At 44.5% G+C, this 17,243-nt stretch overlaps 1 protein-coding gene across 1 annotated transcript in view; it reads right to left on the bottom strand.

Annotated features, from left to right (window-relative positions):
- Window positions 1–502: 502 nt before the first annotated feature.
- Window positions 503–17,243, bottom strand: part of CHAT (choline O-acetyltransferase) — a 56,071-nt gene continuing 39,330 nt past the window's right edge. Inside the window, exons 11-14 of the mRNA XM_001509058.2 lie at window positions 14,873–15,014; window positions 10,592–10,654; window positions 7,980–8,117; window positions 503–1,070 (exon numbers count right to left, since the gene is read on the bottom strand). Coding sequence (XP_001509108.2) covers window positions 801–1,070; window positions 7,980–8,117; window positions 10,592–10,654; window positions 14,873–15,014 — 613 coding nt within the window. The 3' untranslated portion in view covers window positions 503–800. The remainder of the gene's footprint in view (window positions 1,071–7,979; window positions 8,118–10,591; window positions 10,655–14,872; window positions 15,015–17,243) is intronic.

Below are 17,243 nucleotides of genomic sequence, written 5' to 3' on the forward strand. Positions count from 1 at the left end.
TGTAGCTTTTTGCAGCAAATCATGCAAAGAGTCAGGTCAGTTTCCATTATGAATTTGATTACTTCTGCTCCTGCTTCTGAACTGTTTTCCATGCAGATTGCTAGGTTTGGAAAATATTCTGCCTTTGTCTTATTGAAATCACTCTTGAAAACCTGTGAAACATATGACAATGGTCCTTAGACACTACCATAGGTTACCAAAACAGATTAGAAAAGTAGTGTGGCCTAATGGAAAGAGTAAGGGCCTGGGAGCCAGAGGATTTAGGTTCCAATCCTGGCTCTACCACCTGTCAGCTAAGTGACCTTGGGCAAGTCTTTTAATTTTTCTGTGCCTCAGTTACCTCATCTGTAAAATGGGGTTTAAGACTTTGAGCCCCATGTGGGACCTGAACTGTGTCCAACCTGATGACCTTTTATCCACCCCAGTGCTTAGAACAGTGTCTAGCACATAGTTGGCACTTAACAAATATCATTAACAGCAATTGTATTTATTGAGTGCTTACTGTGTGCAGACCACTGCTAAGCACTTGGGAGAGTCCAATATAACACTATAAAAGATTTTGGTAGACCTTTTCCCTTCCAGCAATGAGCTAGAGCTACAGTCTAGAGGACGAGCTTACAATCTAGGGGCTGTACGCTCTAGAAGGCTAGCTTTCATCACGAGATATTGGTGACTTTCTTTGCAAAACCACACGGCATTTCCTTCTGCAATCATTTCTCAGACTGGGTTGTCTTAGGGTAGTTTCGGCAATGGAAACGGTAGAGAATCGTGCTAGGGACGGGGATGGGAGCCAAGCAGGGCTATGGCCTGCAGCCATTCTGTGGCTTTGCTCCTCTCTCCTGTTTCACCGACTGGTTGGTCACGGCGGTGTCGCATCTGCCGCAGAGGTCTCCCATTTCCACGAGGCTCTCTTCCACGGCCTTAGCAAATCTACCGGAGGAAGTCTCTTTGCAATCGTGGAAGCTGGAGATGCAGAATAGGATGTGCTCAGGTTGGGGGTTGTAGCAAGCTCCGTATCCATCGGGAACCACTGGGCCATAGCAGCAGAACATGTCCATGGTGGTTGGAACCTGTTGGGAAAGCCATTCATAGCTTGGAAAGGGATGAAATAGACTTTATTACTAAGGACAAGCCTCTTAAGCCATTTATATCCAGGGAAAGGGCAGTAACCAACGTGGACTAATGGAAAGGGCACGGGTCTGGGAGTTAGAGGACCAGGGTTCTAACCCCGACTCTGCTGTTTGTCTGCTGTGGGGCCTTGGGCAAGTCCCTTGACTTTTCTGTGCCTCAGGAACCTCATTGGTAAAATAGGGGATTAAGACTGACTATGTCCAAGGACTATGTCCAACATGATTATCTTGTATTTACCCCAGTGTTTAGTACATGCTTGTCACATAGTAAGCACTTAACAAATACCACAAAAAACAACCACATACATCCGGCTGAATTCTATTTTACTTGTCCAGCCAAAAGCTTCCCTTGTATAAACTGAGAAGTGGAATGCAGAGTCCTGAAAGATTCCCAAGGAGTCACATATTCAATGCCACCCCGGGGTCCTCGAAGAGTTAATGCACCTTCCAAAAGAGTCTCACTGATTCAAATAATTTACGAACCCAGAAAATATGGCTCATTGACTCCTGTCTGTTTTCACTAGATTCTTAATCACTGTTAGCATTGCAGCCTGGCTTAGTTTCTAGCTTGGGCATGAACCATGACTCAGTTTAGAAAATCCCGAAGATTTCATTTAACTGGCGTTTTAGTAGAGAGAGAGAGAGAGTTCTGTTGTTTTCAAACAAAACCTAAGACGTGGTTGCCATTCATCTCATAGTAATAATAATTGATAATTATGGTACTTGTTAAGCACTTTACTATGTGCCCAGCACTGTTCTAAGTGCTGAGGTAGATACAAGTTAATCAAGTTGGGCATAGTCCCTGTCCCACATGAGACTCACAGTCTTAATCTCCATTTTCCAGATGAGGTAACTGAGGCCAGAGAAGTGAAGAGGTTTGCCCAGGGTCACATAGCAGACATGTGATGAAGCTGGTATTAGAACCCAGGTCCTTCCGACTCCCAAACCCGTGCTATATTCATTAAACCACTCTACTTCTCATAATCTCATAATCCAGATATCACCACCTAAAGCAGTGTTTTGCTTAAGGCATTCAAACTCCACAGCCATTTGATCGTTGAAAGAAAGAGAAAACCCCCCACCAAAATTCAATTAACTTTCTGGTCCTAGAATAAAGCACTCCTGTTGCCAGATGGAGTTTGGGGGTGTGTTTTAAATCTGTGTTTCAGACATTGTATAGTTTAGGGCCTCCAGAAGTGACATTTGGCTTTTTAATGGATTAGAACAAGCCATTAGTCTTGCTAATAGAGTCATAGAATTGTCAGATAAATTTGCTGGGCAACAGCCGAAGGCCATAAAACCATTCAAAAACACTTTCTGCTCATGGATGGTTTCTTGGAGAATTTATGTAGTGGTATTTTGGTTGCATTCACTCATGTCTGCAAGCCCACAGACATCATGACAGATCAAATTACTTAGTAGGTTTTTATGTTCCAACACAACATTATCAGTCCTTTTTATTGCACATACCTCACTCTACGAAGGTGAGTTTAGGATTTCGGTCAACTGGTTATAGGGGGGCATTCTCTCTTTTTGTAGAGCTACTTCCTACTGAAATATTCCATTTTCAGCTGTAACTCAGCTTGCCAAAGAGAAAATGTTTAAATTCAGGGAAATTAATCTGCGTATTACTGAACTGACGGCTTTACCTTGTCCCTGCTCAATCAATCAGTGTGGTATTTGAGTGCTTATTTTGTACAGAGCATTGTACTAATAGCTTGAGAGAGTACAGTATGGTCAGTAGACACAATCCCCACCCTCAAGGAAGACAGACATTAAAATAAATTACAGCCCTTCTTGAGTTACGGTAAATTCCTTGTGGGTAGGGAACAGGTCTACCAACTCTGTTGTACTGTACTCTCCCAAGCACTAAGTTCATTGTTCTGTACACATTAAGCGGTCAATAAATATAATTGATTGATTTATCTTTCTACCTCATGACTCTGCCAAACTGTCTGTAGAAATAGGAGCAGAAACAGGTTTCCATTAGTAACCTTATTCTCCTTTAGCATAGTTGGACCTGGCCTAAGCCCCAGAGGCACCGGGCCATTCATTCAATTCAGTCATATTTATTGAGCATTTACTATGTGCGGAGCACTGTTACAAGGTTACATCTCCTCCAAGAGGCCTTCTCTGACGAAATCCCCCTTGCCTCTTCTCCCACTCCCTTCTGTGTCACCCTGACTTGCTCCCTTTGTTCATCCCCCCTCCCAGCACCACAGCACTTATGTACATATTTGTAATTTATTTATTTATATCAGTGTCTGTCTCCCCACCTCTAGACTGTAAGATCGTTGTGAGCAGGGAATGTGTCTGTTTATTGTAGTATTGTACTCTCCCAAGCGCTTGAGTGCTCTGCACACAGTAAGCACTCAGTAAATATGATTGAATGAATGACCCCACGATTGATTCCCTAGTAATTGTGGTATCGATTAAGTACTTACTAAGTGCCAAACACTATAATCAAGTCAGACACAGTTCCTGTCCCACATGGGGCTCACAGTCTAAGGAGAAGAGAGAACGGGTATTGAATCGCCATTTAATCAATGAGGAAACCGAGGCCCAGAGAAGATCAGTGACTTACCCAAGGTCACCCAACAGGCAAGTGATGGAGTCAGAATTAGAACTCAGGTTCTCTGACTCCCAGGCCCATGCTCTGTCCACTAGTCTACTCTGTTTCTCTGAAACCCGGCCAGCCCCCAGGAGTACCTGAACTTGGAAAGACCCCACAGGTCCTAGGACCACTCAGAGCTGAGAGCAGCCCTACTCCCTAAGGCCACCTTCAACCTGTAGCGAGTGTTGCTGAGAGAGGGCATAAGCTCCAAGACAGAGTGCATTATCACTTAGCCTGGCCATGCCTCGCCTATAGAAGGTGTGAGCCCTCTGGACGAGCATCATCATCAGTGGTATTTATTGAGCACTTACTATGTGCATAGCACTGTACTAATTGCTTGGAAGCATGGCTTAGTAGAGAAAGCAGGGTTAGTAGAGAAAGAAGGAATTGGGTCCTAATCCCTGCTCTGCCACTTGTCTGCTGTGTAACCTTGGGCAAGTCACTAAACTTCTCTGTGCCTCAGTTGCCTCATCTGGAAAATGGGGATTAAAACTGTGAGCCCCTTGTGGGACAAAGACGGGGTACAGTCTGATGAGCTAGTACCTCTAGACTGTAACCCCATTATGGGCAAGGATTATCTCTGTTGCTGTACTGTACTTTCCAAGCACTTAGGACAGTGCTCTGCACACAGTAAGCACTCAATAAATACAACTGAATGAATGAATGAATGTATCCACCCCAGTGCTTAGTACAGTGCCTAGCACATAATAAGTGCTTAAAAAATACCATAAAAAACTGAGGGAGTACAAAGAGTTGCTCCCCACTGTGGAGTCCCAGGGCTGATGGGGTGCTGGCTGCCCTCCCTGGAACCTCAGAGTACAGCATCGTAATTAATTATGGTATTTTTTACTATGTGCCAAGTACTGTTCTAAGCACTGGGGTTAGATACAAGGTTACCAGTTTAGACAAAGCAGTAATCGTCAAAGCACAAGGGCTAAGGCAGTTCCATGTTCTCTAGAACATGTTAAGCATGGAAAGGAACTGGGATATTCCTTCCTCTGCCCTCAGTTTGCTAGGTGGGGGCTAGTAATAATAACTGTGATATTTGTTAAGCACTTACTCCATGCCAAGTGCTTTATTAGGCATGGGGTAGGTACAAGATAATCAGATCCCACCTGGCGCTCACAGTCTAAATAGGAGGAAGAACAGGTATTGAATCCCCATTTTGCAGATGAGGGAAATGAGGCATAGGGAAGTTAACTGATTTGTCCAAAGTCATACAGCAGGCAAGTGGTGGAGTTGGGATTAGAACCCAAGTCACCTGACTTCTAGACCTCTGCTCTTTTCACTAATAATAATAATAACGATGGTATTTGTTAGGTGCTTACTAGGCACCAGGCACTGTTTTAAGTGCTGGGTTGAATACAAGCAAATAGAGTTGAACCCAGTCCCTGTCCCTCGTGGGGCTCACAGTCTCCATCCCATTTTACAGATGAGGTAACTGAGATGCAGAGAAGTGAAGTGACTTGCCCAAGATCACACAGACAAAAAGTGGCGGAGCCAGAATTAGAACCCAGGTCCATCTAATTCCCAGGCCCGTGCTCTATCCACTATGATGATGTTGGTATTTGTTAAGCGCTTACTATGTGCCGAGCACTGTTCTAAGCGCTGGGGTAGACACAGGGGAATCAGGTTGTCCCACGTGGGGCTCACAGTCTTAATCCCCATTTTACAGATGAGGGAACTGAGGCACAGAGAAGTTAAGTGACTTGCCCACAGTCACTACACCATGCTGTTTCACTAGATCATGCTGCTTCTTGGTGTTCTGGATGTCTGCCTTAGCCAGGTTTTTATCTCAACGATAGATAACTATAATGTGCTTGGCTAATGTCCCGCTTGTACTCCTGTGTACAGCTGAGATTAATCAGAGTAATAAATTAGTAACAACCATCAAAGAATGAATTAGAATGGCACAATTTAGTCTCAGTGAATTGATGACAAACAGGAATCCAAAGGGTATTACATTGTCCTCCGGGTGCTGTTGAAAATAGAACAGAGAAGCGGCATAGTCTAGTGGAAAGAGCAGGGGCTCTGGCAAATGCTAGTTGAGTGACCTTGGGCAAGTCATTTAACCTCTCTATGCCTCAGTTCTCCTGTTTTCCCTCCTACTTAGACTGTGAGCCCTATGTGGGATAGGGACTGTGTTCAACCTAATTCATTTATATCTATCCCAGCACCTAGAACAGTGTTTGATTCATAGTAAGCGCTAAACAAACACCATAAAAACAAAACTGCAGGGAGGAAGGGCTCCTGAGGGGAACAACTTCCCAATCATGCAGTCATGCATCCCATTCATGCATCCTTCCACAGCCAGCATATTTGCAATCTCGAGAGCCCATGTTAGGGACATTTTAGAGTTGGAGATGGCGTGCTGATGGCAGCAAAACAGGTCATGTAAAACACTGGGAATATCCCATTTTCCCCAGGGCAATAATGCTGGTTAGAACTACTATTAGAATTCATTCATTCATTCATTCAATCATGTATTGAGCGCTTACTGTGTGCAGAGCACTGTACTAAGCACATGAAAAGTAAAATTCTCCAACAAAATGAGACTATCCCTGCCCACAATGGGCTCACAGTCTAGGAGACAGACAGACAGACATCAAAACAAGTAAACAGACATCAATAGCATCAATATAAATCAATATAAATACATAGAATTATAGATATATACACATAATCAAATAAATGGAATTATACATATATACACAGGTGCTGTGGGGCAGGGAGGGGGGAAGAGCAGAGGGAGCAAGTGGGGCCGATGGGGAGGGAAGGGAGAGCAGAGGAAAAGGGAGCTTAGTCTGGGAAGGCCTACTGGAGGAGGTGAGCTTTCAGTAGGCCTTTGAAGGGGGGAAGTGTGCTAATTTGGCAGATGTGAGGAGGGAGGGCATTCCAGGCCAGAGGTAGGACGTGGGTTAGGGAAGTTAGCTGATTTGTCCAAAGTCATACAGCAGGCAAGTGGTGGAGTTAGGATTAGAAGCCAAGTCACCTGACTTCTAGACCTCTGCTCTTTTCACTAATAATAGGTAGGACGTGGGTCAGGGGGTGACAGTGGGACAGGGGAGAATGAGGCACAGTGAGAAGGTTAGTACCAGAGGAGTGGAGTGTGAGGGCTGGGCTGTAGAAGGCAAGAAGGAGGTGAGGTAGGAGGGTGCAAAGTGATAGAGAGCTTTGAAGTCAATAGTGCGGAGTTTTTGTTTGATATAAAGCTCAATACTAAACATGGGAAGTATTAGAAAAAATCTTCAAAAATTTGAGTTGCCTCATTCTCCTGGGAACTATGCCCTCTGTCATAGAAATGTGTTAGGTGATCAGAAGTTTCTTCATAAACCATTAAGTCTCCTCACTTTCAATAGACTCTGGGCAGATGGTATTTCAAATGGACCTCTGGATCAGTCAGTCAATCGTTTTTATTGAGTGTTTTCTGTAGGCAGAGCACTATACTAAGCACTTGGGAGAGTAAAATATAACAATATAAAAGACACATTCCCTGTCCACAACGAGCTTACAGGTTAGAGTGGTAGGCAGGCATTAATATAAATAAATAAAATTACAGATATGTACATAAGTGATGTGGGGCTGGGAGGAGGAATGGATAAAGGGAGCAAGTCAAGGTGGCGCAGAAGGGATTAAGAGAAGGGGAAGGGAAGGTTTAGTCAGAGAAGGCCGCTTGGAGGAGATGTGAAGGTGGGGAGACTAATTGTCTGTGAGATATAAGGAGTCTGATATGATTGTTATTCTTATCGTGCCCCAGGGTAATTCCTTGATTTATTTCTGTCTGATTCAATGTGACATTAGATCCTAAGGAAAAATCAAGTGAGAAATATAATGGACAAAGCCATTCAGAGTAAGCTCGCCACGGTCAGGGATTATGCCTGTTTATTGCTGTATTGTACTCTCCCAAGTGCTCAGTACAGTGCTCTGCATACAGAAAGTTCTCAATAATATGATTGAATGGATGAATGAATACACTCAAAGCCTCCTGATGACAGGAGAGCTTGGGAGAAACACCTTGATGGCTCTTGGAAAAGGGAGTAAAATTCCTTGTAGGGTATGCTAAGGGGTCAGGAGGTCAGGGCAAGAGGAGAAACTCCTCCCCAGTTTCTGCTTCCGCTTGGAAAAATCGGAAATGTGAGAAAAAGAGAAAGAAAAAGGAGAGCTAGTGAGAGAGAAAGAGAGAGCGAGAGAGAGCGTGCTGATCTCTCAGGTGTCCAGGTGACTCAACCCCCTACCTGGCTGGTGGAAAGGATGAATCGATTGCTTGTAAGGTACATTTCATCTGTAAACATCTCTGGCAGCTCTTTGCAGAATTCCCGGGCTGCCTCCCGTAGTCCCAGTAAGTGATTATCAATTGCCATGCCAGTGATGGCCTAGGAAGGACAGAACAGAGAAGAGGGATTACATAAAAATACATACATAAAAGGGCAGAAGGGATAGTTTCTTCTCAACCATGGTGACCACTGCTGCACCCTACTAGTACTACTAATAATTGTGGTTATTTGTTAAGCACTTACTACGTGCCAGGCACTATACCGAGCACTGGGGTGGATACAAGCAAATAGGGTTGGACACAGTCCCTGTACCCCATGAGGCTCACAGTCTCAATCCCCATTTTACAGATGAGATGACTGAGGCACAGAGAAATTAAGTGACTTGCCCAAGGTCACAGAGCAGACAAGTGTTAGAGCCGGGATTAGACGCCATGACCTTCTGACTTCCAAGCCCACGCTCTATCCACTCCACCATGCTGCTTCTACTATTTAGGGGGCCCTCTAGGAGCCAGCCCAGCCAGTTCCAGCTCCTCTCCAGCCCAGACCTAACTCCAACCCTCCGGTGACCCCCCAACCCAGCCCACCCTTCAGTAGCTATGAAGTCCACCACCAGCTGCCGGTATTAGGGTCAGCATGGCTGAGTGGAAAGAGCATGAGTCTGGGAGTCAGAGGTCCTGGGTCCTAATCCAAGCTCTGCCACTTCTCTGCTGTGTGACTTTGGGCAAGTCACAACCTCTCTGTGCCTCAATTTCCTCATCTGTAAAATAGGGATTAAATCATACTCCATCCTACTTAAACTGTGAGCCACATGGACAAGGACTGTGTGCAACCTGATTACCTTGCATCTTTCCCCATGCCTAGTACAGTGCTTACTTAACAAACACCATTATCATCATCATCATCATCATTATTTTTATTCAGCTCTACCGAGGCTGAAATAGTCACTCTCCAGAGGAATCTGACCAGGACAATATTCAAGCTCTGATCTCAACCACAGGAAACCAGTCTGTCCATCTAGCAGTACACACAGGAGTGAGATACGTGCACTCTAGCAGCAGTTTGTTTTTGTTTTTTTTCCTAGAGGGAGAAATTGGCTTGATGATGAAGTGGAGTCGTCGTGGGCAAGATTTATAAAGCCTCCCGACTCTGATAGTTTGGCCCACTGTAACAAAGTCCTGTCTGGAGGGATATGTCAGACTAATGGTAATAGCCTATGAGTCAGCATGCAGGATAATATTGTGCAAAATTGTCTTAGGGGTCGCCGGGTTAGGTAAGGTGGCAAATGCCACATCACTATTAAACCGAATGAGAAAAACAGCTCAGAACTCCAATAAGCTACACTCAGCTTTCTAACATGGAGTTTGTTTTTTCACCGGTGTCTATAAAACCAACCTGAATCATAGGACGTGCCCATTCCAAGTGTACTGTAATTATCTGCTCAAGAGCACCTGTTGGAGAATTGAAACACTAGGGGTATAAGTGACCTGCTATTTTAAAAATAAAAACCAAACCAAACCTCAACAAATCCAGCAGCCTGAAAAATTTTAGCAGCGATTGTTTGGGTATGATATGCAGTTAAAGGAATATAGATCCCTAAGATGTGGATGGGTTTTCAGTTTTTATTTAAACTCTTATTTGCCCATGGCCTGATTTCTTTCAGGCCTCCAGTAAGGGAAATGTGCACAAGCATAGGGTTTTAATAACGTATGTTTAGTGAGTTGGGCAGAATTAAAATGTGCTCCTCATTGGGGTATGTGTGCATTCACTTTGCTATAGTAATCAATCATATTTATTGAGTTCTTTACTCAGGCCTCTGTAAAGACCTGTGCCCCAGTGAACTAGAGAGCTGGAGTGTGGACTTGGCTTAGAAGGGATGTTAAGCGAGCACCCAGTCTACCATTGGCTGAGAAGACTTTTCGGTGTCTCTGGGTGACTGGGAGGTCAGAGATGGAAACTATAACTTTCTGCTTTTGGTTTTCTCAAGGATTTTCCTGCCTTCTGGGGAAAATTCCCTAGAGCAAATTGTATGATTAGGCACAAGGCATGAGAAATCACAATCTCCTCTCCCCACAAGATGGCCATTCCCTTGGGATATCTGTCATAGGAATCTCAGATTCACGCTTCGTGTGTGAGCTTTGACAACTCGGAGGAGCCCCTTGTGGGCAGGGATCGTCTCTCTTTATTGCTGAATTGTGCTTTCCAAGAGCTTAGTACAGTGCTCTGCACACAGTAAGTGCTCAATAAATAGGTTTAAATAATAATAATGTTGGTATTTGTTAAGCACTTACTATGTGCCGAGCACTGTTCTAAGCACTGGGGTAGACACAGGGGAATCAGGTTGTCCCACGTGAGGCTCACAGTCTTAATCCCCATTTTACAGATGAGGGAACTGAGGCACAGAGAAGTGAAGTGACTTGCCCACAGTCACACAGCTGACAAGCGGCCGAGCCGGGATTCGAACCCATGACTTCTGACGCCAAAGCCCATGCTCTTTCCACTGAGCCACGCTGCTTCTCTGTTTAAATGAAATGAAAGAACAACATGGGTTCAGTACCAAAGAAGGTTTCCCTCACCAGAATCGTATATTCGGTCTGAGCCCTGATGGCCTCCCTTAAACGCTGCATCTTCTCAGAGTCCTGTCAAAAGACAATAATAGGAGTAATGATAATTGTAATTATGGCATATAACAGTAATAATAATTATTGCTATTGTTATTAGCTGCAGGGCCTAGTGGATAGATAGAGCAGAGGCCTGGGAGTCAGAAGGCCTGGGTTCTAATTCCGGCTCAACCAATAGTATTTTTTGAGTGCTCTGTGTGCAGAACAATGTACTAAGCACTTGGAAGAATGCAGTACAACAGAGTTGGTAGAAACATTCACAATCTAGAGGGGGGAGACAGACATTAATATAAATAAATTAATTACGGTTATGGACATAAATGCTGTGGGTCTGAGGGAGGGGTGAATAAAAGAAGCAAATCAGGGTGAAACAGAAGGGAATGGGAGCACAGCTATTTATTAGTGCTGAACATAGTAAGCGCTTAAATACCATCACCGTCATTATTATTATTATTATTAATAAGGCTCACTATGTGCCAAGCACTATACTAAGAACTGGGGTACATACAAGATGATGAGGTTGGACACAGTCCCTGTCCTACATGAGGCTCACACTCTAAGTAGGAGGAAGTAGGATTTAATATCCATTTTATAGATGAGGAAATTGAGGCACAGAGAATGTAAGTGATCTTCCCAAGATTCCATAGCAGGGAAGGGGCAGAGCTGGGATTAGAATCCAGGTTCTCTGACTCCCAGGCTCATGTTCTTTCTTCTAGGCCATGCTTCTTCTCATGTATTTCTATGTGCTAAGCTTTAGGATCACTATAATGGCTGAAGAACCGGTCTATAATATTAATATAATAATTATTAATTAATTATTATAATATAGACTTAATACATTAATAACAGTGGTATGTATTGAGTATTTTCTGTGTGCTGAGCACTGGGGTAGAAACAAAAGAAACAGATCAGACACAGCTACTGTCTCATGTGGGGTTCCCAGTTTCAGAATGAAGGAAAGCAAGTGTTTTAATCCCATTTAACAGATGAGGAAACTGAGGCACTGAAAGATTAAGTGACTTGCCCATTGTCACACAGCAGGGCCAGTGAAAGAGCTGGGACTAAAACCTGGGCCCCTGACTTCCAGTCCTACGCTTTTCACCTGGAGAGTTTCTAGTACTCTTCCAGTCTCAGGTATGGGAGGCAGAGTCAAGCAGAGGCCTACCTATTCCATTCCTAGCTTGGCCAGTGGCTAGGGAGTGGAAGGCAATCCGCTACAGGTCAAATCTCACCTGTGCTGGGCAGCAGCGGCATAGAAGAGAGTCAAAAGCGGAGACTCAAGTTTATGGCAAGGGAGGCGCCAGTGGTAAACCATTTCTGTATTTTTACCAAGAAAACTCTATGGATCCACTACCAGAACGATTGCAGATGGAGGCGGGGCATTCTGGGAGAGATGTGTCCATGGCATCGCCATGGGTCGGAGATGACTCGACAGCATAAGACAAAACAAAATTACAGTATTCAGGAACTAAGAATTGCCATCCAGAAAGGACATCCTGTGAAAAAGACAAGTGGGTAATAATAATGTTGGTATTTGTTAAGCGCTTACTATGTGCAGAGCACTGTTCTAAGCGCTGGGGTATATAACAAGGTAATCAGCTTGCTCCACATGGAGCTCACAGTCTTAATCCCCATTTTACAGATGGGGTAACTGAGGCACCGAGAAGTGAAGTGACTTGCCCACAGTCACACAGCTGACAAGTGGCAGAGCTGGGATTCGAACCCATGACCTGTGACTTCCAAGCCCGTGCTCTTTCCACTGAACCACGCTGCTTCCTAGAGATGGGTCTAACTAGCTGACCACCCTAGGTGTGCCCAAAGGTCTGAAGGTGGAGGGGAGGTACAGCTGATGAATTGGGCTACTGAGTCTTGCTACGACAAGCAACAATTCTGAGAAATGCCAAGGTGGCAGCCTAGTTGATCCAGGTCTCCAGAGGTTTGTGGACGGTTTCTGTTTCAGGGGCGTGAGGAAGGAGCAACCCGGAACCCTGGAATCAGGAGGAGGAGTGGGGAGAGGTGGGGAAAGCTGGGACCTGAGGAGGGGTGCAAGTCTTGCCTTCGTCTGCCCTAGAAAAGCCAAATCCCACCCTGGGGTAGGGGCAGGACTTTCTGGCATGATGTCTCCATACGAGGGCACCAATTGCCTAGTGAAGCAACAAGGACTAGTGTAAAAAACACAGGCCTGGAAGTCAGAGGTCTCGTCTTGTCTTATGCTGTCGAGTCATCTCCGATCCATAGCGGCGCCATGGACACATCTCTTCCAGAACGCCCCATCTCCATCTGCAATCGTTCTGGTAGTGGATCCATAGAGTTTTCTTGGTAAAAAATATGGAAGTGGTTTACCATTACCTCCTACCGCACAGGAAACTTAAGTCTCCACCCTCATCTCTCTCCCATACCGCTGCTGCCCAGCCCAGATGAGTTTTGACTTGTAGTAGCTTGTCTTCCACTTCCCTAGCCACTGCCCAATCTAGGAATGGAACGGGTATGGCTCTGCTTGACCTTCCCTCCCATAGTTGAGACTGAGGGAGTACTGGAAACTCTTCAAGTGAGACATTGAGAGGAGGGAGTAAGAGGACCTGGGTTCTCATCCCAGTTCTGTCACTTGTCTGCTGTGTGACCTTGGGCAAGTCACTTCTGTGTGCTTCGGTTTCCACATCTGCAGAATGGAGATTCGATCCCTGTTCTCCCTTCTACTTAGACTGCGAACCCCATGTGAGACCTGTTGATCTTGTATCTACACCAGTGCTTAGTACATTGGTTGGCACATAGTAAATGTTTAACAAATACTGTTATTATTATTATTATTGTTAATTGTCCAAGGAGAGTAAAGAGTTGGCATTGGATTGCTCAGTCACCCAGAGTGGCTGTGCATATAATAATAATAGTAGTGGTATTTTTTAAGCACTTATTAAGTGCCAAGCCCTGGTCTAAGCGCTGGGGTAGATACAAGGTAATCCAGTTGTCCCACATGGGACTCATGGTATTAATCTCCATTTTAATAATAATAATAATAATAATAATAATGTTGGTATTTGTTAAGCACTTACTATGTGCAGAGCACTGTTCTAAGCGCTGGGGTAGACACAGGGGAATCAGGTTGTCCCACGTGGGGCTCACAGTCTTAATCCCCATTTTGCAGATGAGGTAACTGAGGCCCACAGAAGTTAAGTGACTCGCCCACAGACACACAGCTGACAAGTGGCAGAGCCGGGATTCGAACCCATGACCTCTGACTCCAAAGCCCACGCTCTTTCCACTGAGCCACGCTGCTTCATTTTACAGATGAAGTAACTGAAGCACAGAGAAGTTTAGTGGCTTGCCCAAGATCATACAGCAGACAAGTGGCGGAGCCTGGATTAGAACCCACATCCTCTGACTCCCAAGCCTGTGCTCTTTCCACTAAGCTACGATGTTTCCCTAACTCCTGCTTCAGGTGTGCATCATTGCGGTGGAGGGTTTGAGGTTTTGGCTTTCCCTGAGAGAAAGGAAGATGGGGGCTTTAGCCAATCAATCAAAGCCTGAGTAGAGTACGGGCCCCGAATTTCTAGTTTTGGGTGCAAGTGAGACGCTTCAAATGGTCCTGGCTCAGCATGGCAACTGAGCTTCGTTCTCAGAGATGCCTAATTCTCCCATTCATCTTTACTTTCTCGTTCGAATATTCAGTCGGTAGTCACGCCGTGTCATCTACAAAGCAGTTTATCAAAATTCTGGCATGAATCTGCTCAGCCATCCTTTCACCTGCCCCTGTATCGATCTATTTGGCAATATGATTTGGCTTTCACGTAATATCATTCCACAGAAGTTCCCACTCACCCAGAATTAGGTCTCAGGAGTTGTGGCTCCCGACTCTGTTTTAGCTGAGTTTACTTTTGTGTTTTTAAAGGACAACGGCTGGAATCTGTTGCCCCCATTTTCTGAATTAATAGATTGTATTTTTAAGGTCTGTCTGCAGAGCACTGTATTAAGCGCTTGGGAGGGTACAGTACAATAGAGTTGGTAGAGACAATCCCTGCCCGCAAGGAGTTTACAATCTAGCAGCTATGAGGAACCTGTAATTAAGTTATGGACAAGGAGAAAAGCAGAATGTCCCTAGAGATATTACCATTTCTAAATTAGGCCTGGGGGTGGAGGACACACCTAGACACCCCCTTGCAATGCTTTCCCCAACCCCACTGTGAAGTAATCTGCATGTTGTTTTTTTTTCTGAACTCCCACAACAACAGCTAAGCATACCGTTACTGAAGATTTCTCATCAATCATCACTTTCACAAAAGCCATCGCTTCCGGAGTTGCCGATCTAATATTGTCAACTCTTCCCTCTTCAAATCGGCGGATGGAAGCGCTTTCATAGGTAGGAACGAGTCTTCGGTGACGTCTGCGCAGAATGAAGTATGAATGATTAAGAATAATTCTTTTTCAAGGAATCATAAATGTAGCAAGAAAAACAGCCACGGTGGGTTTTATTTTCACAGTCCTGACTTTATTTGGTATAGTATTTCATTTTAACGTTAATTGAATTCTATAAGAAATTTCCAAAAGATTAATGCTGAGGCTTTTTTAACATGAAGGGTTGGGTATGGTTACATAGATTTTGTTATGCGGAGACTGTAAAAAAATAGGTGGTGTCTATAAAAATGAAATCTAGTGGAAAAACCCAGAATTGACTGAAAGACCCTGACAGATGTTTTATTAGTGGTACAGAATGAAATAATTGTGTAATTAATCATTCATTCACTGGCTCTTAGGAAACATGTTTTATTTAAAGCCTACCCCAGTCCCACTTATTCTAGAACAGAAGTGGCTCAGAGCAGTTGAAAAGGAAAAACATTAAAGTTCTTTCAGGAGGGCAGTGAGGGTCTCCCCTTGATGGGCTGGGTCTCCCCTAATCTCCACTGCTTCTACTGGGCTAGAGCAGCCAGAGACCCAGCATGACATAGTAGATAGAGCACAGGTCTGGGAGTCAGAAGGTTATGGGTTCTAATCCTGACTCTTAACTTCTCTGAGCCTCAGTTATCATCTCTAAAATGGGGCTCGAGACTGCAAGCTCCACATGAGATAGGGACTATGTCCAATCTGATTTTCTTGTATCCACTCCAGCGCTTCAGTACAGTGTCTGGCACGTAGTAAGCGTTTAACAAATACCGTGATTATAATTATTATTCGCCTCCCAGCCCTTTTCTCCTCTCTTCTCCCCCCATACCTGGCAGCAGCAGTAGTAGTATTACTGCTTATTTACTGTCCACTTTGTATGGTTCACTGGACTAGGAGCTTGGGAAATACAGAACAAAAAAAGTGGCATTTTTCTCTACCCACAGGGAGCTTACACTCTACCACCGTATTGTCATTTTTAAAAAAATGACATTTGGGCTAACACCTTTCTCTAATATATCCTATCCTTTATAAGGCTGAGTTGAAAGCTTTTTGTAGACAGGGAATGTGCCATATGCTTGTTTTGAACTTCCCAGCTACTTTGCAAGAGCACATTGCACTTAGTGGGTGCTCAATAAATACCACTACTACTATGATGATTACTACTAATAGGGCAAGTCAGTCATGAAAGGTTTTCCCGTGTCAGTTATTCAAGCTTCCGATGTAGAAATGGGCCATCAAAAAACCATCAGCAGCTTTCCATAAGGTCTTGGGACCTTATTTCTAGTTTGATTGTACCCCTCAAATGCTTAGTGCGGTATTCTGCCCGTGAGCATGTGAACGAAGTGCTTAGTGTTCAGCATTTAATAGATGCTCAATCAATCATTCCATCAGTGGTATATATTGAGTGGTTACGGTGCGCAGAGCACTATCCTAAGCACTTGGAAGAATACAGCGCCGTTTGTTTTTAATGGTCTTTGCTAAGCACTTACGATGTGCCAGGCACTGTATTATGTACTGGGATAGATAGAAGCTAATCAGGTTGGACACAGTCCAACAGACAGAGTTGGTAGACAGGTTCTCTGCTCTCAGGGAAATAGTCTAGGGGGGAGACAGACATTAAAATAAATTATGAGTCTGGACCTAAGTGCTATGGGGCTTAACAAATACCACCAACCCCCCCCCCCAAAACCAAATATCCTCAAAGGATGCCTGGCCTTGGAGAGCAGGATTACCCTGTTCAGGAAATGAAGAAATCTCCAGTGGGCTAGAAGGGGACACTCATTCTGGACAGACAATATCAGGAGCCCCTGAAGTCCCAAACAACAAAATCCACTGCTGATTGTCCATGCTTTGGCCTTGAACCACAAGAGGGGACCTGGATCTGCGACCCTCACAAGACCCAGGGCTTCAATCAATCAATCAATTATATTTATTGAGCACTTACTGTGTGCAGGGGACTGTACTAAGCATTTGGGAGAGTTTCTGCAGTGACAGAGTCCCTGTTCTACTAGAACTTGGCCTTCTTGGGAAGGGCAAGCCTGTAGTTGGGGCCCATCACCCAGGCAATGTGGGAAGCCTTTCCCCGTTGTGGGGGCTGCTGGTGGAGAAGAGCAGGACCGACAGACAGGAAGGAAGCAAGAATGTAAACCCACTTAAGGGTGTTGGTTAACACTGAAGAAAGCTCTGCACACAGCTCAACTGCACAGTTCAACTTATGAAAATAGTTTTAGTT

Source organism: Ornithorhynchus anatinus, chromosome 3 (genome assembly GCF_004115215.2).
Source record: "Ornithorhynchus anatinus isolate Pmale09 chromosome 3, mOrnAna1.pri.v4, whole genome shotgun sequence".
In the NCBI taxonomy this organism is placed as follows: domain Eukaryota; kingdom Metazoa; phylum Chordata; class Mammalia; order Monotremata; family Ornithorhynchidae; genus Ornithorhynchus; species Ornithorhynchus anatinus.